The sequence below is a fragment of the Camelina sativa genome, chromosome 10, assembly GCF_000633955.1.
Source record: "Camelina sativa cultivar DH55 chromosome 10, Cs, whole genome shotgun sequence".
Classification (NCBI taxonomy): domain Eukaryota; kingdom Viridiplantae; phylum Streptophyta; class Magnoliopsida; order Brassicales; family Brassicaceae; genus Camelina; species Camelina sativa.
This window is the reverse complement of record NC_025694.1, coordinates 5,163,025-5,188,167: the sequence shown is the minus strand read 5'-3', so window position 1 is coordinate 5,188,167 and position 25,143 is coordinate 5,163,025. Positions and strand designations below refer to the sequence as shown.

Sequence of the window (25,143 nt, the reverse complement as noted above, 5' to 3'; positions counted from 1 at the left end):
ATCTTCGAAAGAGCCGCTTGAGATCATTGCGTCTATAATTTTGGTTGCGATTTGGTTTTGCTCCGGCATGAGAGTGGGAAGTGAAGTGGAGGATGTAATGGTGATGATGGTGATGATCATAATGATGATAAGGAGGTGTTTGATGGTTTCCATGGAAAAATATATAATAAGAGAACCCTTAAATTTCTCAAGTCAAGAAAAGATGAGGAATGAAAAATATTTTTGTAGTGTAATGTATAAATAAGAGGATAATTAATAATGTGGGAGAAGTAGTTGAATCATGTAAAATTAGTTTTCTACTTGGTAGTGGTTGGACGGTGCAGATTCTGTAAATATTTTCAAGTGGATTTAACATGTGTGATGCCATGGCTGATTATGATTTTTCTACAAACAGATTTTTACAAAATATAGCAATAAGATATATATGAATATGATGATAATACTAGCTTACAAAATACAAAAAGATATACTTAATAAATTTGGAGGATTATGTTTTACGAAATCCATATATATCGTGGTGGGAATTGTAAAAAAGAATCACAAAGAGATTAGTAAAAGGAACGTACGAGACTAAAGTTTGTTTTAAATCAAAGTCGGTCTAGGATCTGAAAAACAGTTATAAAAGAGCTTCTTGTCTTAAACCTTTCTTGTTTTACACGATAACCAAAAAAAAAAACAAACACACTGAAATCTGAATTAAGGAGATCAATCAATCAACCAGAAAAGTGTTGCTTGTGAAATTTCTGTAAGGAGNAATTACGCCGGTCGGGCCGCACAATAAAAGGCAGAAGAAGGAGAAGGAGACGTCTCTGTCTCTGTCTAGGTTATCGTTGGTACCACACGATGTTGCTCTGAACTGCTTGTCCCGCCTCTCGAGATTTGACAGAGCGGTCTTGTCTGTAACCTCCAAGAGCCTCCGCTCTCTCGTGGTTTCACCTGATCTCTGCCGCACGCGTGAGCTTATGGGTTATAGTTCCGACGAGTACTGGTATGTTTGCTGAAGCATACCTCCTTACTCAACTCCACGCTGGTTCATTCTCCGCCGTACTCGTGGAGATGATGACGACAACAACAAGTCTGTGAATCGTAGGCTAAGACCGATCCCATCCTACCCTTATCAGCCTCCGGAATCATCCTCTTTCGTGGTGTTAGGTTATGGGATCTATGTGATCGGTGGAATCATACACGGAAACCCCACTTCGGATGTCTTGCTCCTCGATTGTCTCTCTCACTGGTGGCGCCGCATCCGGTCCATGAGGTTTTTGATCCAAGACACAAACATGGGACACCTTGCCGTTACCTGAGGATCCGGAGATACGCAGGAACACAAGTAGGATCGACAAAATTGTGGTGATGGAAGACAAAATTTATGCGGTGGACGAGGATGACCAAACCATCTATTACCTGCCGCGTGAAGGTATATGGAGAAGAGGTAATATTGATTCTAAGGGGGGGAAACAGAAGAGACTGGTGTGCCGTAGGGGGGCTCTTGTATTGTACTGGTACTCGCGGGAGTTTAATGTGGTGTGAGCCAGATGAGTTGGATTGGAAGAAGGTAATGGGTTTGGATGTTTATCACTGGTGTAAATTTGGTTTAAATGGCAAATTGTGTGTTGAGAACGTTAATACCGCGTGGAAGCTTTACTGGACCGATTTTGGTTTCAGCAGAGTGACCAGCAACTCTCGTGGGAACATTGTGGTCTTCTGGAAGGTGTATCTCCCTAGAATCTAGGAGAAGAGATATCCTAGTCGTCATCACAAGTTTCTTATCACTGGTACTAAGAGGTTGGAGCTTTGGTGCGCTGAGATTTCCTTAAAGAGAAACCCTGAAGGCGAGGTTTGGGGGACAATTGAGTGGGCCGATCTTGTCTCCAAACTTGATCCTCACTCATACAACGTTAAGGTTTTGTGTTCTGTTTCTCTCAATATCTGAAACTTATATGCTTCCAAGTTTCTTATACCATCTCATCTCATTGCATGTATAATTTCTTTTCAGGTGTTCTTTTGGTCCATCTTCTCATTGCATGTATATCTTAATTAGGATTTCACATTTACTGACCCAAACTTCTCAATAAAATCCAACAACCAACGCTACAAGAAGCTTCAGTTCAATCTACCAATCGACTCTGGCTCAGCTTTGGTGCATGGTACGCTTTTTTGTTTTTCTAGTTTTTTTTGCTTGTTAATGGGATTTTTTATCTCTATTTTTTCAGTAATCTGAAACTGAATCTGCTGGGATCATACATAACTCAACAAAACCAGGATTTGCGGGCTATTTGATTCCTTCCTTTATAAAGATGTCCACAATGGAATCGAGCCTACAACAGCAACACTAAACATGTTCAGCTGGTAATGGCTTAATGTTATAAAAGGAAATGGTGTTTAACAGTTGATTCGCTCTCTTCTATCGAGCCTCTTACATAAACCGAGATAATACCATGTTCCTTCTGGCAGTTTTCCCAATTTTTTTCCCATTGAGGAAGCCTGTGGAGGTAAAAAAGAAGTTGAAACCATAAAGATTCCACACTAATATTTCTCTGTCTAAAGAACTATTATTGATCCTTTGATATCTGGATTCAGGTTTGGTATGAATGGTCGGTCTCTTAACCTACTATATCTCCGATGCAAAGCCCTTGGGATTAGAGTGACTTTGACTGATGATGAAGAAGTTGTGTAATCTTATTGTGCTGTATTTTTATGTCACGAGGAAGACCAAAGTTTAGGAGTAAATCAAATATCTTTTGACCTTATTAATGTTGGATTTTTCATTGCACTTCTAATACCAAGCTATCTCTAAAATACACACGCCATTTTGCAAGTTTATTTCATCAATCACCCATCATCATACAGAAGATCTGCTCTATTCACCAGCCACACAAGATCAAAGCAGAAACATTGCCTCATTCGGCATTATATTCTTAACTAGCAAACTGCTGAATAAACCTGGAACATAACCTTAAATTAGGCTTATGGTTATATCCGCCAATCATCCTTTTGACCTTCTTCTTCTCAACATTGCGTCGCATACTTTTGCTGCGTCTGCGTTATGTCTAACATTATGAACTCTAATGATATTGGCACCTCCTAAAAGGCCTGCAGTAACAGTTGCAACAGTAGCAGCATCTCTGTCAGTGGCCTCAGGACGCGCACAAATATCTCCCAAAAATCTCTTCCTTGAAGGTCCTATGAGTATAGGCGCATGAGACACTGCTATACTTCTCTTAGCCATCTCTTCTCGGATTTTTGGCAGATCCAAAATAATATCTAGATTATGATCTACACTCTTGGAGAAGCCAAGCCCTGGATCAATCATAACCCTCCAAGCAGGAATCCCAGAGAGTTCTGCATCTCTTACTCTCAAGTAGAGTTCAGAAGCAACATCCTTGCAGACATCATTGTACTGCAAATTCTCTTTGTTCTGCATAGTACATGGATCTCCTCTCATGTGCATGGCCATATAAGGAACCCCAGATTCTGCAACAACCTTATGCATATTCGGGTCTAAGCTTCCTGCAGATACATCATTTAGAATGTCAGCTCCGTTGCTTATTGCTTCTGAAGCAACCTCGGAGTTGAAAGTATCCACCGATATGAGCTTTTCCTCCATCTCTGGCATACCACGGACAGCCTCTAAAACTGGTAGTAGTCTATCTAACTCTTCTTGACTAGATATCCTCGAGGCGTTTGGTCTTGTAGACTGTGCTCCAATATCAACTATATCTGCACCCTCGGAGATCATAGAGCGAACACGAGAAACTGCAGAATCTATGGATTGAAAGTGGCCTCCATCACTAAAGCTGTCAGGGGTAATATTAAGTATACCCATCACATGAGTTTTGTTAGAAAAATCCCAAAGTTTATCTCCAATTGGTAAAACCCTTTGTATACCATCTTTTCCAATCTGTGACTCGCCACCTAGTCTCTCCCACGCTCGGAAAATTCCACCGGGATGTGAAGTGAGTGAATGCCAATGCGCAACAGTATCATTATCAACAGCTGATCCAAGCAAATCAACCAAAGGTGCCAACACAAATGACCTTTCCCAGAGTCTCTCATGGGGTATGATCAGTTTATCAGAACAGATTCTCATCTTCCCGTAGAACAATATGTCCAAGTCAAGTGGTCTTGGTCCATACCGTATACCATCCACACGTCCCATGTCTCTCTCAATTGTTTTGAGAACACTCAACAGCTCATGAGGTCCAAGCTTGGTGACACCTCTCACTGCAGCATTGAGAAACCTGGGTTGGTCAGTCACATGAACGGGAGCCGTCTCGTACAAACAACTGTGCCTCGTTACACAAATGCCACCACGCTTCATCAATCTCAAAGCCTCTCTGAAGTTACTCATCCGGTTTCCAATGTTACTTCCCAAAGCAATCACAACTTCATGCTCCGTAGATTGAACTTCCACAGTTGTTGCCGAAGTTGAGAAAGCTGAGTTACATAACGCTGCGATAACAAAGTAACAAATCACACATCTTTTAGAAACTTTTCTAAATGGCAAACCCAAATCAGCAGAGGAATCAAATAATTGAGTCTTTCACATGCTTCCAACGTTCAAGAAGTAGCTGAGACTTTGATTCCCGAAGCAATCAGAACAAAAAATTCAAACTTTTTATGGACAATGAAGGGAAGAGGAAGCTGAATAGCTCAATTACAGATACCTGGAGGAGTGAGTAAAGGTGAGCCAAACGGAGACACGAGGGAGTAAGATTTCGACGAGTAGTATAGGTGGAAGCAGACGCGACTCGGAGCCACAGCCACGATCACCGCCGGAGGCGGTTCTGAGAAGCGACGGAGAAGGGATCTTCCGGTGTGGAACAAGGTTTGTGACAGCAAACGAGCCATTATTGGAGAGAGAAAGTAAAGAGAAAGGGAAAGATGCAATCTAATAATGATTGAGCTGAATCACTGAGGAAGAAGACGTTGACGAGTGAAACGAGTACCAACCGGGATCCGAAAATCTGACTCGGATTAGACCCGACCCGTATATCCAAATCCAATAACCGAAAACCAACTTAACAAAGAAGCGGTTATTGATCCGGTTTAGTCATTCCGAGCCAAATTAAAACACTACGGTACCGAATAAATCAAATTGAAACCAGTCCCCTCGAAGTGGAGATAAATCGATGAATCAAAGCAAAATCAAACCAAACCGGATTAGATAACCGAATCAGACCAACGATGATTTTTTGTTTGACATTTTTGCCCTTCTGTGTTGTTGTTTTTAGCTTCGAAAAGTCCATTTGCTCGATCCCCAATTCGTGGATTAGGGTAAAAAGGAACCATTTTTATTTCTCGTCGCTGAAACAACAAATCTCAGATCGAAGAAGGAAGAAGGATCCAATGGCGTTGAGAAGGGTTTACAGTGAAATCAAAGGGAAGAAGGTGACAGAGCTACCAGGCTATTTCAAATCGACGTTTTCGATGGAGACCGTGAAGACCTCTGTGAGGAGAGGACTCGATAACTACAATGACAAATACATTCAGACCAGCTCCGTCGAGCCTCTCCTTCACGTCTGCTTCGGAGGTATGGCTTTCTCTTACCTCGTCGCTCTCCCTAATGAGCGTCGCCATCTCGAGCACCAGCAGCATGCTAAGGAGCACGGTGGTCATTGATCTCAGAGGGAATCGTTTCGATCTCGAGATGATTTTAGGTATTTTTGCGATTCGATCCTTTTGGTTAATTCCCAATTTTGGATTTTTCCTTTTTTATTTATTTATTGATAAATGTGTATTATTTCGTGAATTGGGATTTGGTTATATGATTTGGGGTTTTGCATCTGTGAATTGGGTACATTTGTAGGGTGTAGTTCGTAATCTGAACGTTCCATCAAAAGTCAAATTTGCCTCTTTTGTTCCATTGTAAAGGATTCATCTTTCGTTCTTATAAGAGTTTGATGAATAGCAAAAGTTGTGGACTTTTTTCTAATCTGGAAATGGGTGAAGTCTTTTTCAAATTACTCTCTGATTTCAAAATGGTTTGGTTGACATGTCTAGTTTGGTGGCGACACAGTGACTATGTTTAGCTTTAATCAATGTAGGCTCTCTTTGGCACTTCGAGTATCATATCACATTGATGATACTCATTGTTCTTTGGGGGTTGATGGTTGAATTATACATGTGAAGTTTTCTATATAGATGTCATGAAGCATCAGTGTCTCAACTTCTAATGTATGGTGCTTGTGTTTATGAATGCAGGGATTGCTGTGAAATCTTTCTGCGATGGTGACGACTCAAGATTATGTGTGTCTTATTATTGTTTTGTTTACTTGAAATTTCCCCTGGATATTGTTGACCTAAAGGAAAAGCCTTTCTTTTGAATTGCACTCGATAGTCAATAATTGAAACATCATATCCATGAACAATGAAACTGTTTTTGTTTCCGGTGAAGCTGTGGATTCAGCATTTGTTTTATCATACATTTGATTGATTCGGTCTATACTTGGATCAAAAACAGAAACAGAATACCGTTCGAACATGTGTTTTTGTGCTGTAAATCTTGATCGTTCTATAGTCATTTCCTTCAAATCAAAGTCTACTGCTTTCTTATTGTGACAGGGTCGTTCTTTGGACTTGTGATTAGGCTGTTTGAGAATTCATTCACATCGAACACTTATATTTTTGTCATTTATATATGATCAATTATAGTTTTCTATCAAAATACAAATTGGCAATGAATTTAAAGATTCTTATCTTTTATATCCAACAAATAGGCATGTCAATTAGGACTAAAGACCGCGGGCTGGGCCGGCCCGGTCCTGAAAAACACCGGGTTCGGGCTTAAATATATATGTCCAGAAAAAATCGGGTCTTTCAGACTCAGCCCGTTTGGGCTATAGGGTTTTTCGGGCTTAGCCCGACCGGGCTCGAACCAGCCCGAAAAGCCTTTTAACAAATATATCTGTACCTTTTTGTTAACATTTTAGTTTGATTGCAATATTTGATTAATAATTTATTGTAAATAAAGTTTTAAACTCAAATCCTAGTTTTCATATTTACTTAACAACCATACTTTATACTTTAAGTTGTTTATCTATGATATTTTATATAAATTATATATTAGTTTATTTGGTTAAAGTATCAAAATTTTATTTAGTTTTATAACTTTTTCTATTAAATTAAGTTGGTTGTAGTGAATATAGATGAGTTATTAAATTTTTGATTGATTTGATTATAGTGCACCTTCAAACACTACTTTTTAAGGCTTATAAGTTTGAATTTTTGATCGGTAAGATAAGCCCGAAAAAGCTCGAAAAGCCCTGTAACCTTGTTAGGACCAGGCTCGGACTTTGAAATATAGGCTTGAAAATATTTCGGGTCAGATCGGGCCGGGCTCAAACATATGCGGGCCAGCCCGATTGACACCCTACCAACAACAAATTAACAAATGAGAGTTGAATCATCTCCATTTCCAATGATGTATTGTAGCCTTGTAGGATATCCCGGGTAAAAAGACGAAAAAAAAGAAAAGAAAAGAAACAGTGGAGTAACAGTGACAATGTGACACTCTCTTACCTGTCATTATTGGGCCAAAACAAAACAAGACGTCCACAAATTAAAAACTAAAACCACATCCAAATCCGGATGGGCCAACATTTTACTTTGCTTGCTGGCTGCTGCTATGCAGGAATTCGTGGTCGACAATTATCTTTACAAAAGATGTGCTTCACATGCCTCTCGTTGTAAGGATTTAATATATACTTGAAAACAGTAAAATGTTGGTTGACATGAGGAAGCTATATATATAGAATAACACAATACATGAACATGAATATGATTATGATAGAGGTGCATTTGTGTAATCATTGAACGTTTCGATTTAGTAATTTTACTATAGTTGTTTTATACTCAAAACACGTTTAGTCGGGATCACCTTTGGGAGTATTATCTTCACGGGAAAGCCAAGACGTCTTTTCATTTCTCATCATGATACTAGATGAAAGAACGTATAGCTAACTGATAGTAGATGGCATCACAATAGTGATTAAGAGATAACTCGGACTTAAGATATATACTCCTTTTACTGCAATCAAGTTTATAAATAATTGCACATTAAAGAAAATGAGTTACTCTATTCTGTAGGGAAGTCATTTCAAGAAACAAAAGTCGTTTATGAGAATCATCAAAATAAAATTCCATAAACCCAACAAGAAAGATAAGAAGGAACATGATAGAAGATGAATGTTCTATAGCTGAACCTATCATTAATGATACTTCATACTCAGTTAGGTTGCAAGAGCATAAATACAAATAAATAAAGGGCCATTTAATAATGAGTGTATATATATAGATGACATAAATACTAAATTCAATAGCATTTTTGTCGTTACACCTAAAATTTAATAAATACTTAGTATAAAAAAATGATTTGTTATTTTGTTACATAGACTCACGAAAAGTAAGTTGTCACGATTTCGCACATAACAAAGGCTGTCCCTTTTGACCGAAAGACAAATTTAAAGTAACTTTTTAAAAATGATCAACAACAAAGGATTCTCAATAATCAGTGGGCAAGTAAAACAAATAATTACCCCTTTCAAAACAGTTTGTGTCTATAATATTTGTTTTTTGTTTGGCAATACCAAACCAGACGTAACTTTCATGTCGTTGTAATTGTGTATTCCACAATGTAGAACTCGTTTTATTCTCATGAGAATAGTTCTACTCGAAAATGAAACATGCATGGCTCATTTTTCTTTTATAAAGTGATGGAGGAAAGTCATATAAAACCCACAACCTAAAACGGACGTCTATAGTAATTAATATATATTTTTCTTTTGTTACATCTCTCTGTACACACACTTGCTAACGCCAATCCATAGCAAGTTCGGGTTAAATTGGTGGCATGACTACTGAGGATATACATAGACTCTTGACGTATATATATATATTTTTTGGTCTAATGAATCTTGACTCTTGACGTATATATTGATACAAATATATAACTTAATGTCACAAAGGAAAGGATAACATAAATAATTTTATAAGTTTTGGGGGGAGGTTAATTTTGGTTGGTGTAAGAGGAATCAAAATTTTGGACAAGAAGAAGCGTCACATGACACATGATGTGTTTCGACTAAACGACATATCACCTGGGAACAATCCTTCACATGTGCCTTTCGATGTTAACTTTAAACGAACACATACCTCCAACTCCAATTACTTAACTACGTTACAAAATATCTTTTTAATTCATTCTCTCAACTGTGACTATTTTGTTTTCACTTCCGGCTGCAGCTAATTAAATCTCGCGTGTTCACAATAATTTTTAATTGTAACTTGAACTTTTGAGTACGAAATATCACATCCATTCAACACTTTAGCAGCTAAACTATAGAGAAGCATATTTTGGGATGATTCAATAAACATTTAATTACGTGTGGAAATATCAAAATAATATCTGTATATATGTATATTAATGGAGAAATCATTAATTTCTTAGTTTGACCAAAGACATATGATGCCTGTGATAAATTTGAGCAGAAGAATTTTGGAATTGGGGCCAGGTAAATATTTTTCTTACGGTGTTTCATGAGTTGTTCAAAAATCAGAGTGATCGAGCCTCAGAAGTGTTTCAAAATGAATTATTTAGAGGATTATCTTAGAATGTACTACAGTATCACACATATATCTTCATTATTACTCCAAAAAAAAAAAAAGTGAGCTGTGTAAACCCAAAAAAAGAAACACCAATCAAGTGGTAAATTACTGTGTTCGTAATGCTTTTTGGAGAGGAAGCCGCGTTTTATGATTGAAACATGGATTCTAATCAAACATCATTGCTCTCTCTTTCTTAATAATACTTTAGAATTAGGTACCCCTCAAAGATTATGAAATTAATATTTGAAAACTTTCTTTTTGTTGCTGTAATACTTTTTGTTTACCTTTCATCACAATTTAGTCAACTATCTTTTTCTCTCCCTCCTTGGACTTTTCACGTATTTTATTTCTTCTTCTACCTCTTTTTGCGCATTTCTATCCAAAATTATTTCCCAATTCGTCAAAAAGTTACCTAGGATTAGGATACTACTAATCTTATTATTTATCTATTTATTATTATTATTTTGTATTTTAACATATTTTTTCTGTTTCAAAATATAAAATGTTTTGAGTGAAAGCACACAAATTAAGAAATAATCACTTTAAAAAAGTTTAACCAATCATAAATAAAACTGCATAAAAAAAATAATATAAAATAGAAAAGTAATCAAAAAATTACTTAAAAAATTGAAAAAATGAAATAAAAAAAAACTTCCAAAACATGTTATATTATGTATGAAATAGTGGGAATACTAATTAACGTGAAAAGAGTTATGGAATAAAAATACTCAATACAGATTCACTTTCATAGCCAGTACTATTATAATACTACAGAGTCTACAGTAACCTCGTATTCTGTGTGGTAACATAAATCTTTCAAAAGTAATTTAAAGATTATTAAAAACATAAATCTTGTAAAAGTTACATATGTGTGAGAGTCTCCATTATCCACGGTTCATTGTCGCCTTAACATTTTTTTCTAAAAAAGAAGTAATTAGAAAAAGAAACAAAAGCCCTAATAAATCTCTAAAGTCCACACACTCATACACAGACACTCTCTCCCTCTTCGTCTCTCACTTAAAACTTGTCACTTACACTTCATCAATCTCTCATTTATCTCTGTTTTTTCTTATTCATTCTTTTTGATCTTTCTTTTGCAAGATCTCTTTTTTTTTTCTCTTCCCAACAAAATAAAAAAAGAAGGAAAAAACAAAACTTGAGAATCAAAGTTTCTCTTTTTATCAATCCGTTCAGATTGTTCATATCTATCTACACATTTTGATTTATGTGGTGAGTAATCTCATCGTCTCCTTCTCAAATTTGCTTTTGCTTTTTTCTTCTTGATTCGTTTCGTGAATCCAAGTAAGTTTTACCCTTTTTGTTTTTTTTTTTGCTTTTTGGCTTTATTCCATTCAAGTTTCAAGTTATGAGGATCCTCTTTGTAAATTTAGAAACTTTTTTTTTTTGTGTTGGTTTGTTATATTTGCTTATTCCTTGCTTGGATGATTTGTGAAAGTGGGTTAATTCTTCTTTATCTTAAATATTTTGATGTGTGTTTACAATTTTTTCAAGATTTGTTTTTATTTTTATTTTATTTGTCTTTCTCTGTCTCACTGATTGCTCAGTAACTGTTGCTGCTACTGTCGTCTCTTCAAACAGTTGATTTTGTCTAGAGAAGGTTGGTTTACCAATCTACAGTGAGATTGAAGTCTCCCAAGTTTTTATATGTTGGTTGTTAGTTTGGGACTGGCCTTGTAAAACCTTTAAGCTTTTAAGCCTCAGAGAAGATTTGATTTTCGGTTGTCAGATTTAGAAATTTAGTCTTTTTGTCACTCTGAAAGAGAGCATAACTATATCATTGTTGTTTTAGAATTTGTATGTGGTGGTTTGTGATTGTTGCTGTGGATAGATATTGTTGTTTTTCAAGGATGCTCTAATACTTTTTCATTGGATTTTGATGCTGCAGAGTAGTCTATAGCGAATTAAGGCGGTGCTTCTTTCGTGGGAAGCAAGATGGATGTCTGGTGTAAAGTTCTCGTCTTTTTCACATGTTTCTTCTCTGTGACAGCAGAGATTTACATTGTGACTATGGAAGGAGAACCAATCATCAGTTACAAAGGTGGTGATAATGGTTTTGAAGCGACTGCTGTGGAATCTGATGAGAAAATTGATACGACAAGGTACTTTGTGTTTTCTCTTCTTCTTCTTGATTAAATGCTTTCTAATTGCTGATTGCTAGAGTAAAAATCTGTGCCTTGTTTTTGGCAGTGAATTGGTGACATCATACGCCCGTCACCTCGAGAGGAAACATGACATGCTTCTTGGAATGCTCTTTGAGGAAGGATCATACAAAAAGCTTTACAGCTATAAACACCTTATAAATGGATTTGCAGCTCATGTTTCTCCTGATCAGGTGAACTCCGATTTGAGACAGTCTCTACAGATTTCTTTTCCATGTTTAATTTATAGCTCCTTACACTGTTCCACTATATTAGTAGGCGGAAATGCTTCGTCGCGCGCCTGGTGTGAAGTCAGTGGACAGAGATTGGAAAGTGAGGAAACTCACCACACATACACCACAGTTTTTGGGATTACCAACTGATGTTTGGCCAACTGGTGGGGGTTATGATAGAGCAGGAGAAGATATTGTTATTGGCTTTATTGACTCAGGGATTTTTCCTCATCACCCAAGTTTTGCTTCTCACCACACATCAGTACCTTATGGCCCTCATCCTAGTTACAAAGGGAAATGCGAAGACGATCCTCATACTAGGAAGAGTTTCTGCAACGGGAAAATCATAGGAGCGCAGCATTTTGCTGAAGCTGCTAAAGCAGCTGGTGCATTTAATCCGGATATTGACTATGCTTCACCAATGGATGGCGATGGACATGGAAGGTTTGTTTCGTTTATTTTTGTAGCAATATACAACATTGGATTTTATGAAAGCTTCAGTGGAAATTAGTTTTAGGATAGGGTTAAGAACAAGCCTTACATTCACAGAATATGATTAATTCACGTTTCACACTCACATTACTTAGAACTGCTTATTCCTCTGTATTTTGATTCGTATGCTTCTTTTTGATCTAACGAAAAAATGGCCTTTCAGTCACACAGCAGCTATTGCCGCTGGGAATAATGGTATAACAGTGAGGATGCACGGCTATGAGTTTGGAAAAGCAAGCGGGATGGCTCCTCGTGCAAGGTAGATAGATAATCAATCCAGAAACTGGTGGCTTTAAAGACATTTCTGTTTCTTTCTTTTAAACTAAAAGCTATCTTGTTTCAGGATTGCTGTTTACAAAGCTCTCTACCGGCTTTTTGGAGGCTTTGTGGCTGATGTGGTTGCTGCCATTGACCAGGTGAGCAAGAACTTAGCAAACTACTAAATTGGATAGACCAAATTTTACTAAATATATGAAATAATGATTTCTCCTGCTGGATTTATTCTACCTTCTTCAAAGCTCTGCTTTTTTGTTCTGTTCTGAGAAGTTCATAAGTGCAATAATCTCTTCCATGAATCTCTAATATTTACTACTGGTCAAGAAGTAAATTTCATCATTTAAAGATATATGCTTTTCTGAGCAGGCTGTTCATGATGGAGTAGATATTTTAAGTCTCTCGGTTGGTCCAAACAGTCCTCCAGCTACTACGAAGACAACATTCTTAAATCCATTTGATGCTACACTTCTTGGGGCTGTAAAAGCTGGTGTTTTTGTTGCTCAAGCTGCTGGAAACGGAGGTCCCTTTCCGAAAACTCTGGTTTCATACAGCCCTTGGATAACTACTGTTGCTGCTGCAATTGATGATCGCAGATACAAAAATCATCTGACCCTTGGAAATGGAAAAATGCTGGCTGGAATGGGATTATCCCGTAAGTTTTGTCCTTTCTCTGTTCTGTATATATAGATCCCCACACTAATATCTTATTAAGGAACAGAACGTTAGTTCATTCTGCGTTTCTTTTATACTGTTTTTTGATGAATAATTATGTGTTTGTGCAGCTTCAACTCGACCTCATCGTTCGTACAAGATGGTCTCTGCAAATGATGTTCTGCTTGGTTCTTCTGGTATGAAATACAATCCGTCGGATTGCCAGAAGCCAGAAGTTTTGAACAAAAAATTGGTAGAAGGAAACATTCTGCTCTGTGGATATTCTTTCAACTTTGTTGCTGGTTCAGCTTCCATCAAGAAAGTTGCTGAAACTGCCAAGCATCTAGGCGCCGCTGGTTTCGTTCTTGTTGTCGAAAATGTTTCTCCAGGAACAAAGTTTGATCCTGTTCCCTCTTGCATTCCGGGGATTCTGATTACTGATGTCTCTAAGTCAATGGTAATACAGTTTCGTTGCGTTCACTATAAATTTATCCCCTTCCTCATCTTTTCCTCAACTTGGAATGCCATTTTTTCTTCTCTAGGATTTGATTGATTACTACAATGTCTCGACGTCAAGAGATTGGATGGGGAGGGTAAAGGAGTTTAAAGCTGAAGGAAGCATCGGAGACGGTTTGGAACCCATTCTTCACAAATCCGCACCTGAAGTAGCTCTGTTCTCAGCTAGAGGACCCAACACTAAAGATTTCAGCTTTCAAGATGCTGATCTTCTGAAACCAGATATTCTTGCTCCAGGCTCTTTAATATGGTCTGCCTGGTCTGAAAATGGAACAGACGAGGCTAATTATGTTGGTAAGCTAATCCTCAACTCGTGCCAGAATTTATTCTTAACTACTTTATAGCGAGAAACTAAATGGTTAGGTTTTTGACTATTGAGCAGGGGAAGGATTTGCACTAATATCTGGCACAAGCATGGCTGCACCACATATTGCGGGTATAGCTGCTCTGGTGAAACAGAAGCATCCTCTATGGAGTCCAGCTGCCATCAAATCAGCTTTGATGACGACTTCAACAGTCATAGATCGAGCAGGAAGGCCTCTCCAAGCACAGCAATATTCTGAAACAGAGACAATAACGCTAGTTAAAGCAACTCCATTTGATTATGGAAGTGGTCATGTCAATCCAAGCGCTGCTCTAGACCCTGGTCTCATCTTTGATGCAGGTAAATTCTCTTTACTCAATTGACATAAACCACGGTTTTATTTATTTCCTCTTCAATATCGGACACTCGTTCGTTTTATTCGGTTTGTTTATATAGCCATACCTTAATGACGTTTGGATTTTTTTTAGGTTATGAGGACTATATAGGGTTCTTGTGCACGACACCTGGTATTGATGCTCACGAGATAACAAACTTCACAAACACTCCCTGCAATTTCAAAATGGTTCATCCTTCAAACTTCAACACGCCATCCATAGCCATATCTCATCTCGTGAGAACACAAACCGTGACGAGAAGAGTAACAAATGTTGCAGATGAAGAAGAAACATACACAATCACATCGAGGATGGAGCCAGCAATCGCCATAGAAGTGAGTCCTCCTGCAATGACAGTAAGAGCGGGCGCTTCTAGAACCTTCTCGGTGACTCTAACAGTGAGATCAGTGACCGGAGCTTACAGCTTCGGAGAGGTTACATTGAAAGGAAGCCGAGGGCATAAAGTGACTCTCCCAGTGGTTGCTATGGGACAAAAGAGATGAAGAAAAAATATGAGATTTTGTAATATTATTTTTGTAATATGCAGTAATAATAAGGTAGTTTTGTGTCTTGAGTATAAAAGAATAACACAGTTTGTATAATTAGTTTATTTTTGTTTGTCTTTTTAAAAACTCAATTTATGAGATAATAATAGTAATAATATGATTAAATGATATACATATATATATATAGCTCTGTTAACTACCAATACAGTTACTAAACATTGCNTTTGATGCAGGTAAATTCTCTTTACTCAATTGACATAAACCACGGTTTTATTTATTTCCTCTTCAATATCGGACACTCGTTCGTTTTATTCGGTTTGTTTATATAGCCATACCTTAATGACGTTTGGATTTTTTTTAGGTTATGAGGACTATATAGGGTTCTTGTGCACGACACCTGGTATTGATGCTCACGAGATAACAAACTTCACAAACACTCCCTGCAATTTCAAAATGGTTCATCCTTCAAACTTCAACACGCCATCCATAGCCATATCTCATCTCGTGAGAACACAAACCGTGACGAGAAGAGTAACAAATGTTGCAGATGAAGAAGAAACATACACAATCACATCGAGGATGGAGCCAGCAATCGCCATAGAAGTGAGTCCTCCTGCAATGACAGTAAGAGCGGGCGCTTCTAGAACCTTCTCGGTGACTCTAACAGTGAGATCAGTGACCGGAGCTTACAGCTTCGGAGAGGTTACATTGAAAGGAAGCCGAGGGCATAAAGTGACTCTCCCAGTGGTTGCTATGGGACAAAAGAGATGAAGAAAAAATATGAGATTTTGTAATATTATTTTTGTAATATGCAGTAATAATAAGGTAGTTTTGTGTCTTGAGTATAAAAGAATAACACAGTTTGTATAATTAGTTTATTTTTGTTTGTCTTTTTAAAAACTCAATTTATGAGATAATAATAGTAATAATATGATTAAATGATATACATATATATATATAGCTCTGTTAACTACCAATACAGTTACTAAACATTGCAATGTTAAGAATCAAGAAGCTCACAATCAGTCCTCTGGAAATAAACATTCATGGTTCGAAGATCATAACCAACATTATAACTCTGTTGAGCCATGGCACCAATAACGCTCATATCATCAAAGGAGTTCATATTCATAGCCAAGCAAAATCTGTCTCCACTGTCACTGCTAACGAACAAGCTCTCAACGTCTAACGCCAGCTCAGCGCCGCCGGCAAAATGGAACGTGACGACGGGAAATCCGTAGAGGTCAAGTTTAAGATTCCCTTCGTAGCATGGATTCGTGTACTGCTCCCAACCTTGAACGCGCCTGAGAACTTCTCCTAGGAAAAAATCGATTTCTTCAGAGAGAGTTTCGTAAGCTTCCCTGGCTAGAATAGTTGGTGAGCAGCCTGTCTCGATGACCGTGCCTCCTTGGGAGCCATATCTCTTGAAAACGCCGGGTTCGATATCGAGAAGTTTATCTCCTAAAGAGATTGCTTGGAGGTCAAGGTAGTAACGGTCTTGGAATATCTGTAAAGGCGTTGGGTCGCCTTCGATCTTGGCGCCATTTCCGAGGATTAAAATGTTGTGAGGGTAAGTTGGATCGCCTACGTTGCCAAAGCAGTATGAGAATTTGGAGTCAAAATTGCGGGTTACTATGGAGAATGTACCGGGACCTAAACCTAGCACGCCGCTGTATTGAGTGAAACCGGAGTTCTATTGTCCGCAGCCGATAACAATGTTTGGTTTAGAGATTAAACCGTCGTCAGATGTTTGAAATGTGAGCTTTTCTTCAGCTAAAACGCCTCTGGTGTTCGAAGAGTCGCGGTAGCGTAGGTGATATTGGCAGTTTCCAGTCTTTTCGTCATGAAAGATTTGGGGCATGGCGTGTGGTGCGGATTCACAAGAAGCATTACGGTAAGTAGAAGATCTTGAAGGGTGGAAAAAAGGAATGGTTTGAGGGTAGCATTTGCAGGGAAGACATTGGACCCAAGTTAGGTCACTACCTGTGTCTATGAGTAAGAGTTGCGGGACCGGTGGATCGCCGATAGAGATATTTGCAAGAAATGCTGCTGGATTCGAAATAGGAGTGACATGTGAGACGACATCAACTGTCTCCGTGGTCCTCAAGTTATCTAGGCGAGAAACGGGGATTGACTTGGGATGCAGGTAACTGGCTTTTGTTTTCGGTGGTTCTTGGGTTTTGATTGCTTTTGTGTGTAATAGTCTTAGCGTAAGTCCGGGGTGCGAGGTGCATTGCTTTGGGCACATGAGAGCGAATAGAGTGGTCAGAAGGGCAGCACGAATACGTAATGTTAGAGAGAAAGTCATTTGATAAATCCCAAAATGTGGTTTTAGTTCCAATCCTTTTAATGTGAGTCGAAAGAACAATATGACAAATTGACTCTTTGTGTGAACTTCTTTTTCGTATGTAAGGTTTATTTTCTTGCATGATTCATTGATTTTACTAACATAGCTTTAACACATACCAATCTGATTATATTCTACGCAATAGAAAAGATAACGTCCATGTATCACTCACGTGTTTAGTCTAGATTCAAATATATATGTTTTCGACAAAAAGAGTACCACGACGATCATGTATCAACTTTATTTTTTCTTTCTAGATATATTTTCAGAGAAGAGTAATCAACGAATCACGATCATGAATATCACATTGGGATTTTTGTAAACTAAACAAACAATTCTTGCCATCAGTTCCTCTTTAAACCTCAGCACTTCATGCTCAGTACTGTAACTAAGAAAAGGTAAATATTCCTTAATTTGCACCTAAAACTTTTAAAAAGAAAATATATTTTTAATCATCTTCTTTGGGTCTTCTTGTTCTCAAACTATTATAATTCATCCTGACCAGATCTATTCCGCATGTCTAGTCTTATGCCATCTTAAAGGAGAGTAGGGGCAGATTAGGTTTAAAAAAAAAAAATTATTTTAGGTTGAGGTATAAATGCATTCACACATTATCTATCTCATACCTACACAATAGAAAAGTTTTACTGAATATCACGTTGCCATGCATCAACAACTCGACTGCTCAGATAATTCGTATAAAGCTTGGAACAACATTGAAAAAAATAATCCATCAAAAAAATAAATCTCAAGTAGATAGACTTTTACCAAAAACAAAAACAAAAACAAAAAAAAGTACGTACCAGACATATTTTGGAAACCTAAACAGATTTCGATAACCTAACATAATTATAAAAAGACCAATCCTATATATCAATTTGGTGACATATGGGTTTAGACGCTTAGTGTTGATGTAAGCATAATATGCTGATTCGGCATTCTCGTTGATTGGGTCACCATAATATGATTTGGTATTCTCGTTGATTGGTTCAACATAACATGCCGATTTGGTATCCTCGTTGGCTGGACAATATTCCTCAATCTGGTCATCATGATTTATAACTGTTTGGACATGTTCACCAATGATGAATGTCCCACCTATGCGAGCCTGTGAAGTTCCCACAAAAAGTAAGACGAGGAAGACGATGAAAAAGAAACCGAATTTTCCCAATCGAGTGGACATTGTTGAAGATCAGGGTTTGTTTTTCTGAGATAGAAATCCCATGTGTACTTTTTCTAATATATATATGTTGTAACTTCCTTTTCCTACTAGGATAAATTTTTAAAAGTATGTAGTATTTGCGTTATATATATATACTCTTGTGTGGATTAACAATTGGACTGAATCCCTTAAACCCTAATGAAATCGAAGTCAAAAATCGAAAAGAAAAAAAAAGAGGTTAAGATGATTGATGATTAAAACGCCATGACTAAAAGTCTAAAATTGTCACGCAAGGAATTAGAAAAAGGCTCAAAAAGCTTATTGATACATATTTTCTCCATTCCTTTCGGATACCAACATATCTTCAAACACAAGTTACATATATAATTTCAACAAAAAGAGGAATAATATCATGGATACACGTTTTTAGTCTGGATTCAAATATATACTATATATGTTTTCAATAAAAAGAGGAACACAAACGAAAAAGTAATACGATCATGGATTTACTTTGATTTTCTCAAAGAATATAACATATATAAACGTATCACGATCATGAATGCTCTTTGTGTGTTAACTTCTTTCTCGTGTGCAAGGTTTATTTTCTTGCATGATTCATTGTTTTTAGTTTCTACGAACATAACTTCAACACATACCAACTACTAGATCTGATGATCATATTTTAGGCAACAAGATTTCGTTCATGTATTTCACGAAAAGAGTACTATATGATCATGATTGGATTAACTTCTTTTTTTTCATTGTTTTATTTCTTCTATATTTTCAAAGAAAAGTATACCAAACATATCACGATCAAGGATATCACATAGGTTTTAGTAAACTAAATAAATAATTCTTGCCAGTAGTTCCTCTTCCCACCTCAACACTTATTGCTCACTTAAGAAAATGTAAAGATTCTTTTGCACCTAAAACTCTAACAGGTACATGTTATTGCATCTTCTTTTAAGGGTCCTAGCTACTTTGTTTCAAACTTATTAACAGTTTCTTCGTTACTTATATATCCATGGCGTATGTTAAGTGTTTTACGTAAGCAAAAAAAATGGCGATTTTCTTTACAACCCCTCTCGTCTATGATCTCATCATCCTCTGTTTCTCTACCTCTGTAGTTCTCTCGTCAGCATCACCAACCCTTGTTCTCAATCTCGTTCACTCCCGCCAAATACATTCTTCCCAAGAACCACCATATGTCTCCCGTATCGAGGAAGCCTCCGTTGCACGTCTAGAGTACTCAAAAGCCAAGGCAACTGGAGATATCATCGCACACCTTTCCCCTAACGTCCCTATCATCCCACAAGCTTTCTTGGTCAACATATCAATAGGTAGCCCACCAGTCACGCAACTTCTCCACATGGACACCGGCAGTGATCTTTTATGGCTACAGTGTCAACCTTGCATCAATTGTTATGACCAGAGTCTTCCTATATTTGAGCCTTCTAGATCTTACACTCACCGTAACCAATCTTGCAGAACATCTGAATACTCCATGCCTAGCTTAAGATTCAATTCAAAGACCAGATCATGCGATTACTCCATGAGATACATGGATGATACAGGGAGTAAAGGCATACTAGCTAAAGATACGCTGGTGTTTAATACAATCTACGATGAGTCTTCATCAGCTTCCTTACCTAACGTAGTTTTTGGTTGTGGCCATAACAATTACGGTGATCCACTAGTAGGAACAGGCATTCTCGGTTTAGGATATGGTGAATTCTCGTTGGTTCATAGATTCGGTACAAAATTCTCATACTGCTTTGGAAGCTTAGACGATCCTTCTTACCCTCATAATGTCTTAGTCCTAGGAGATGATGGTGCCAATATTTTGGGAGACACAACACCTTTAGAGATCGAAAATGGTTTCTATTACGTTACAATCGAAGCAATCAGCATGGATGGAACAATGCTCCCGATCGACCCGGGGGTATTCCAACGTAACTACCAGACCGGTTTAGGCGGTACAATAATTGACACCGGAAATTCATTAACAAGCCTAGTAAAAGAAGCGTATGAGCCATTGAAGAACAAAATTGAAGAAGTATTTGATGGACGGTTTACAACAGCAGATGTGAATCAAGAAGGCATGTTTAAAGTGGAGTGCTACAATGGAGACTATGAGCGAGATTTGGTCGAGTCCGGATTCCCGATTGTAACGTTTCATTTATCAGATGGAGCAGAGTTGTCTTTAGATGTGAAGAGTGTATTCATGAAGGTTGCACCAAATCTTTTTTGCTTAGCCGTGACCCCGAGCACGGGTAATATGAACAGCATTGGTGCGACGGCTCAACAAAATTATAACATCGGGTATGATCTCCAAGCAAAGAAGATTTCTTTTGAGAGAATTGATTGTGGAGTCCTCTTTGATTACTGATTTACAAATTAATATCATCTATTTTCAATTAATTATTTTTATTTAAATAATCATGAAAATATATGTGCAAAATATTGTAGATTTAATTTTTTTTTTTTTGAGAAATGTCAATTTCATTGTTTATGTGAAAATAGTATACGATTGTTAGTTGTTAGATTTTCATTGTTTCTGTGTGGTCATCTGTCTCAAAGAAGAGTAGTTGCAGATTAGGGTTTTTATATTAAATTGTTAACCAATAAATTCATATCGTAAAAGTTACCTTATACGACCTACGGTTGTACTGAAGAAAAAACAAATTACATAACAGGTCGATTTAACAAATAAAAATTGTGTAGTACACGAATCAGAAGTAAAAAGCTTGGAACAACGTTGAATGAATTATTGTACAAAACAAATCTCAAGTATCAGACATATTTAGAAAACCTAGAAGAATATTTGCTTGCGATGCAAAAGAAAACCCTAAAACATAAATCGGTAAAGAATAAAGAGAAAATAGCAAGAAGCAAAAGGACATCAATCCTCCATTGCCAATTGGTGCCGAATGTGTTTAGACGCTTGGTATGCAAGTAAGCATAGTATGCCGATCTGGCATTATCTTTGACTAGGTCACCAAAATATGCTAACTTGGCATCCTCCTTGAGTGGGTCATATTCCTCAATTTGATTATGGTTTATTTGGATTTGTTCAGGAATGATGATGCGTGGCTGAAGATTGCGAGCCTCAGAAGCTCCCACAAAATGCAAGACCAGGAAGACGATGATGAAGAAGAAGAATAAGCTGGTTTTTCCCAATCGAGTGGACATTGATGGTGGCTTGGAGATAAGGGTCAACTAGGTCTTCTTTTTCTGAGCTAGACAGAGATCACAAGTTTTTTTTTGTCAAATAGATCACAAGTTTACGCGTTTATTTATATCGAGCAAAAGAGTAATTACAAAGTCCTATTTCAATTGGGATACCAAGTTTTAAGTCTTAACAACAAAAATTAATTGTTATATTTGGATAGATTTCTTTACCAGTTCAAAAACTGTTTTACCAAAATATTTTGGTTTGTGATAAGTATATCCGTGGCCGTGCTTACTAGTTACTAACAAAGACAATGTTGGTCAGTATGTTTTTTATTTATGATGTTTTTGGTCAAAACCAAAGAACATATATATACGTGCAAAAAAACTCTATAAACCTGTATAACTTTTGTTTGTTCAACATTCTGAACACAAAACAAAATCGATCCAAAAGAAAGAAAAAAATGCAACCAGTCTAAAATTCTCCTTTTTACAACAGTAAAAAAGTAACAAGTGAGATATATAGCCAAAAAAAACAGAGTAATGAAGAATAAAACCAACGTCTCCTTCCAATCAAATGAATCATATTATGAGAAGACATCTCATACCTCCTAAAGCTTCTAGACTTCTAGTGTTACAGCTCCAAAGGCAATTTGGGATTCATGTGTGTGGGGAATCGAACATTGGTCAAAGAATGTGAGTGTGTCTAGAAGAAAATAACCTTTTAATCACAAATTCCAAGTGACCGTTCTTGTGTAATTTGAGAAGAGATCCAAGAGTTTATCGAGTGTATCCGGGTGAAATTTTCTTCCAAACAAGTAGCAAGGTCTTTTGATTCCGTTCCATATACAAGGCATCCATATTTCTTCACCCTATATTAGCCAAATGAAAGGTGTTTGTTTTGTATAAAATTTATTATAAAAGATCAGAGCTGAACTTATGATAGAAAAACTGGTTTTATAAGCGCGTACCATCCCAACACTTGTGACATGCACAACTGTGTCAGTAGACTGCAGATGTAAACAAAACAGAATGTAAGACTTAGTCTTATTCTTAATCAAAGCTATGGAAGAAACTGATGCATAGTGGGTAGTGTTTGGTTACCGTGAGGTTGGTTAGTAACTCGTGTGTGATATCCTCAGGCATATATGTTTTGGGATGCCACTTTCTTTCAGACCAATCAACTTTTGTTACAGTCCAGTTAGAAATGCCAGTGGGATCGAGCATCTGCAACCGATATATATAAGAGATGAAGAGAGAATAGGAGATATTCCTTTTTTCCTTTTTGAGTTGACAATGAGTTCTTACATGAAAGAATGTTGGCAGATAGTGTTCATCAGCTATGCAGTTCTTGTTGTTCTCTATGCCTGGCTGAAGAAAACAAAACGTAGGCCTTGTTGTTAATTAATGGTTTCTTTCCATAGATGTTCTGCCTTTTGTAAGGTATATTACATCTATTTTAGGGGTTTTGCTGATACGCACCCCGCAGTAATCCCGGAATTTAGAGTAGTAAAGACTGTCTGCCATAGTTGCTACAGCATGTTGTCGCTTCATGGTGAACCACTGCATGACAAAGTAATTTGGGGGTCAAAACTTAAATTTGGGTTCATAAATACGAACAAGGATATACAAGCACTGAAACAGAACCAATTCCTTATATTCCTAAGCGTTTTGTTATTCAATGCATCAGGTTGGTTGAGCATTATTACTAGATCAATGAAAACTGTTTACCTGTGCACCCTTTCGAAAATACTTCTTTGGAATTTCAGGCAACATGTGATTCATATGCCTGCCTGATCCATGTTGACCTGGATCGTCAAAGCTGAAGAGGTCGAAGGTGATCATATTTGTAAGAGTTAAAAAGAAGTTGGGAAAGAAGAGTGAATTTGTCAATCCGATGAAAACATGACTTTTACCAGTCAACATAGCTGACATTGCTGTACATGAGGTAATTGTACATGTATTCAAAACTTCGAAGTGGTATACAACTGCAAAAAAAAGTGTTAGGAAAATTCAGAGGGATCATCAATGAGAAGGGAAGCAAGAAATCAACAAATCACCTATCAGAGAGCAAAACAAATTGCTGGTTTGAAGGGTCTCTAAGAGCATTAGCTAACAACCGTCTCTCTGCATCAACCATTGATATTCTCCCCCACACCACCTGCAGATGGAAAAATACACATAAGTTTGTCATGTTAATGAATCTACAAAGATATGCATCAGAAAAGGATAAGAAAGGGAGGCAAACCTCATCACTACGAATTTCGCGGTTGACAAAGTAACTACTGTAGTGAACTGGCCTTTCCTTTGATGCATGGATATAAACAGAGAACTTCCCTTCATGGCCCTGAGAGGAGGAGGGACCAAAATTTAAAACCATCAGCCAAGAACATAAGGAGGCCTATTAATCAAGTAAACTAGCTGCTGTCTTCAAAGTTATTTTACCTGGAAAAATCTGTCCCATAACCTCTCAAAAGGCAATGTACCAGGAGTTAAGAACATGAAGGCAATTTTAGAATTCTTTCTAATAACAGGAGGTGAACTCAAAATATCTCTAATGACAACGCGAGCTGCAATCTCATCATCTGTGTATTCCCTCAGAGAAGGTGGAAGCCAATCAGCTAAAGCTTTACATCCTCTTGACGAAATCATATAATTACAAGCACGTTTACTGTGATGAGGATACATGTAAGCGACGATAAAGAACATGCTGATCAGCGATAACACCATAATGATCCATACTCGTCTTCTCCCAGGAGGAGCACGGTATCGAGTTCCAGGCAAAGACGCCATATCAGTTAAGTTCCCTACACTCCACCTTTTAACTGCCTTCATCTCATCAATTACAGAAGAGCCGCCTGAACTAGATGTAAGGAGAGGATTCAAAAAAACCTTGTAAAGAGATACACAGCATTAGAAACAAGAATGAAGAATATTCAATCGAACAAGACATATAAAAGAATCAAGATTAGTCCAACAACCACAGGAGAAAAGTCAAACCAGGTAGCTACTACAGTTCCTAAAAAGCTAATTAGAAAAACACGTTACACTGTTAACACGCATTGATTCGGGTCAACGAAGTGCTTCACGAGATCAATGCTTTCGAATTTTTTTCCCGGAAAAAATCATCTGATTTCCCGGAAAATAAATTAAAAAAAGGGAGAAGACGAGAGAGTAGAACAAAACGAAACGAAATCGAGACCATTACAGTTGTGTTCAATTTCAGAATTCGAGTTATATTCCGAAACACATTCCGATCTCTTCCTAAACGAATAATATCTCATCGCCAAAAAAAAAAAAAAAAAAAAAAAAAAAAAAAAAAAAA

The 25,143-nt window shown here is 37.3% G+C and overlaps 7 protein-coding genes and 1 pseudogene across 13 annotated transcripts in view; 4 read left to right on the top strand and 4 right to left on the bottom strand.

The window, feature by feature from the left end:
• LOC104717200 (folate synthesis bifunctional protein, mitochondrial) lies at positions 2,740 to 4,893 on the bottom strand. Its single transcript, XM_010434741.2, has 2 exons — positions 4,668 to 4,893; positions 2,740 to 4,452 (listed from the first exon to the last, which is right to left on the bottom strand). The coding sequence occupies exons 1-2, from the start codon at positions 4,849 to 4,851 to the stop codon at positions 2,987 to 2,989; spliced, it is 1,650 nt and encodes a 549-aa protein (XP_010433043.1). The 5' UTR covers positions 4,852 to 4,893; the 3' UTR covers positions 2,740 to 2,986.
• LOC104717199 lies at positions 5,259 to 6,484 on the top strand. The gene is made up of 2 exons (XM_019231291.1): positions 5,259 to 5,660; positions 6,205 to 6,484. Exon 1 carries the CDS (start codon positions 5,350 to 5,352, stop codon positions 5,620 to 5,622), a length of 273 nt encoding a protein of 90 aa, XP_019086836.1. The 5' UTR covers positions 5,259 to 5,349; the 3' UTR covers positions 5,623 to 5,660; positions 6,205 to 6,484.
• On the top strand, positions 10,555 to 15,294 carry LOC104717198 (subtilisin-like protease SBT2.6). 6 transcript variants are annotated; one of them, XM_010434738.2, is made up of 11 exons: positions 10,555 to 10,836; positions 11,518 to 11,726; positions 11,815 to 11,959; positions 12,045 to 12,442; positions 12,654 to 12,749; positions 12,834 to 12,906; positions 13,133 to 13,418; positions 13,549 to 13,874; positions 13,960 to 14,227; positions 14,316 to 14,597; positions 14,726 to 15,294. In XM_010434738.2, exons 2-11 carry the CDS (start codon positions 11,560 to 11,562, stop codon positions 15,133 to 15,135), a joined length of 2,451 nt encoding a protein of 816 aa, XP_010433040.1. In that variant the 5' UTR covers positions 10,555 to 10,836; positions 11,518 to 11,559; the 3' UTR covers positions 15,136 to 15,294. The 6 variants fall into 6 exon arrangements, with proteins under 6 accessions (XP_010433040.1, XP_010433037.1, XP_010433038.1 ...); XM_010434735.2 differs by having other exon boundaries at positions 11,513 to 11,726; XM_010434736.2 differs by having other exon boundaries at positions 10,830 to 10,908; positions 11,513 to 11,726.
• On the top strand, positions 15,368 to 16,077 carry LOC104717197 (subtilisin-like protease SBT2.6). Its single transcript, XM_010434733.2, has 2 exons — positions 15,368 to 15,371; positions 15,500 to 16,077. The coding sequence occupies exon 2, from the start codon at positions 15,592 to 15,594 to the stop codon at positions 15,907 to 15,909; it is 318 nt and encodes a 105-aa protein (XP_010433035.1). The 5' UTR covers positions 15,368 to 15,371; positions 15,500 to 15,591; the 3' UTR covers positions 15,910 to 16,077.
• Positions 16,139 to 17,446, bottom strand: LOC104720062 (annotated as a pseudogene).
• Positions 19,708 to 21,036, top strand: LOC104720060 (aspartyl protease UND-like). The gene has a single exon (XM_010438030.1). It carries the CDS (start codon positions 19,708 to 19,710, stop codon positions 21,034 to 21,036), a length of 1,329 nt encoding a protein of 442 aa, XP_010436332.1.
• Positions 21,441 to 21,875, bottom strand: LOC104720059. The gene has a single exon (XM_010438029.1). The coding sequence runs from the start codon at positions 21,837 to 21,839 to the stop codon at positions 21,441 to 21,443; it is 399 nt and encodes a 132-aa protein (XP_010436331.1). The 5' UTR covers positions 21,840 to 21,875.
• LOC104717196 overlaps positions 22,210 to 25,143 on the bottom strand; it is a 3,546-nt gene continuing 612 nt past the window's right edge. The window contains exons 2-11 of one of the 2 annotated variants that reach the window (XM_010434731.1): positions 24,264 to 24,710; positions 24,067 to 24,165; positions 23,879 to 23,979; positions 23,735 to 23,806; positions 23,550 to 23,640; positions 23,301 to 23,381; positions 23,127 to 23,189; positions 22,923 to 23,045; positions 22,790 to 22,828; positions 22,210 to 22,690 (exon numbers count right to left, since the gene is read on the bottom strand). In XM_010434731.1, coding sequence (XP_010433033.1) covers positions 22,547 to 22,690; positions 22,790 to 22,828; positions 22,923 to 23,045; positions 23,127 to 23,189; positions 23,301 to 23,381; positions 23,550 to 23,640; positions 23,735 to 23,806; positions 23,879 to 23,979; positions 24,067 to 24,165; positions 24,264 to 24,653 — 1,203 coding nt within the window. In that variant the 5' untranslated portion in view covers positions 24,654 to 24,710 and the 3' untranslated portion in view covers positions 22,210 to 22,546. The remainder of the gene's footprint in view (positions 22,691 to 22,789; positions 22,829 to 22,922; positions 23,046 to 23,126; positions 23,190 to 23,300; positions 23,382 to 23,549; positions 23,641 to 23,734; positions 23,807 to 23,878; positions 23,980 to 24,066; positions 24,166 to 24,263; positions 24,711 to 25,143) is intronic. The other variant, XM_010434732.1, reaches the window with a different exon arrangement.

Coding starts and splice junctions, on each gene's coding strand:
- LOC104717199 (XM_019231291.1), top strand. CDS start 5,350: ATGGCGTTGAGAAGGGTTTACAGTGAAATCAAAGGGAAGAAGGTGACA.
- LOC104717200 (XM_010434741.2), bottom strand. CDS start 4,851: ATGGCTCGTTTGCTGTCACAAACCTTGTTCCACACCGGAAGATCCCTT. Junction 4,453..4,667: donor ACCTTTACTCACTCCTCCAG/GTATCTGTAATT, acceptor TTGTTATCGCAG/CGTTATGTAACTCAGCTTTC.
- LOC104720060 (XM_010438030.1), top strand. CDS start 19,708: ATGGCGATTTTCTTTACAACCCCTCTCGTCTATGATCTCATCATCCTC.
- LOC104717198 (XM_010434738.2), top strand. CDS start 11,560: ATGGATGTCTGGTGTAAAGTTCTCGTCTTTTTCACATGTTTCTTCTCT. Junction 12,443..12,653: donor GATGGCGATGGACATGGAAG/GTTTGTTTCGTT, acceptor ATGGCCTTTCAG/TCACACAGCAGCTATTGCCG. Junction 13,875..13,959: donor CTGATGTCTCTAAGTCAATG/GTAATACAGTTT, acceptor TTTCTTCTCTAG/GATTTGATTGATTACTACAA.
- LOC104717197 (XM_010434733.2), top strand. CDS start 15,592: ATGGTTCATCCTTCAAACTTCAACACGCCATCCATAGCCATATCTCAT.
- LOC104720059 (XM_010438029.1), bottom strand. CDS start 21,839: ATGTCCACTCGATTGGGAAAAACCAGCTTATTCTTCTTCTTCATCATC.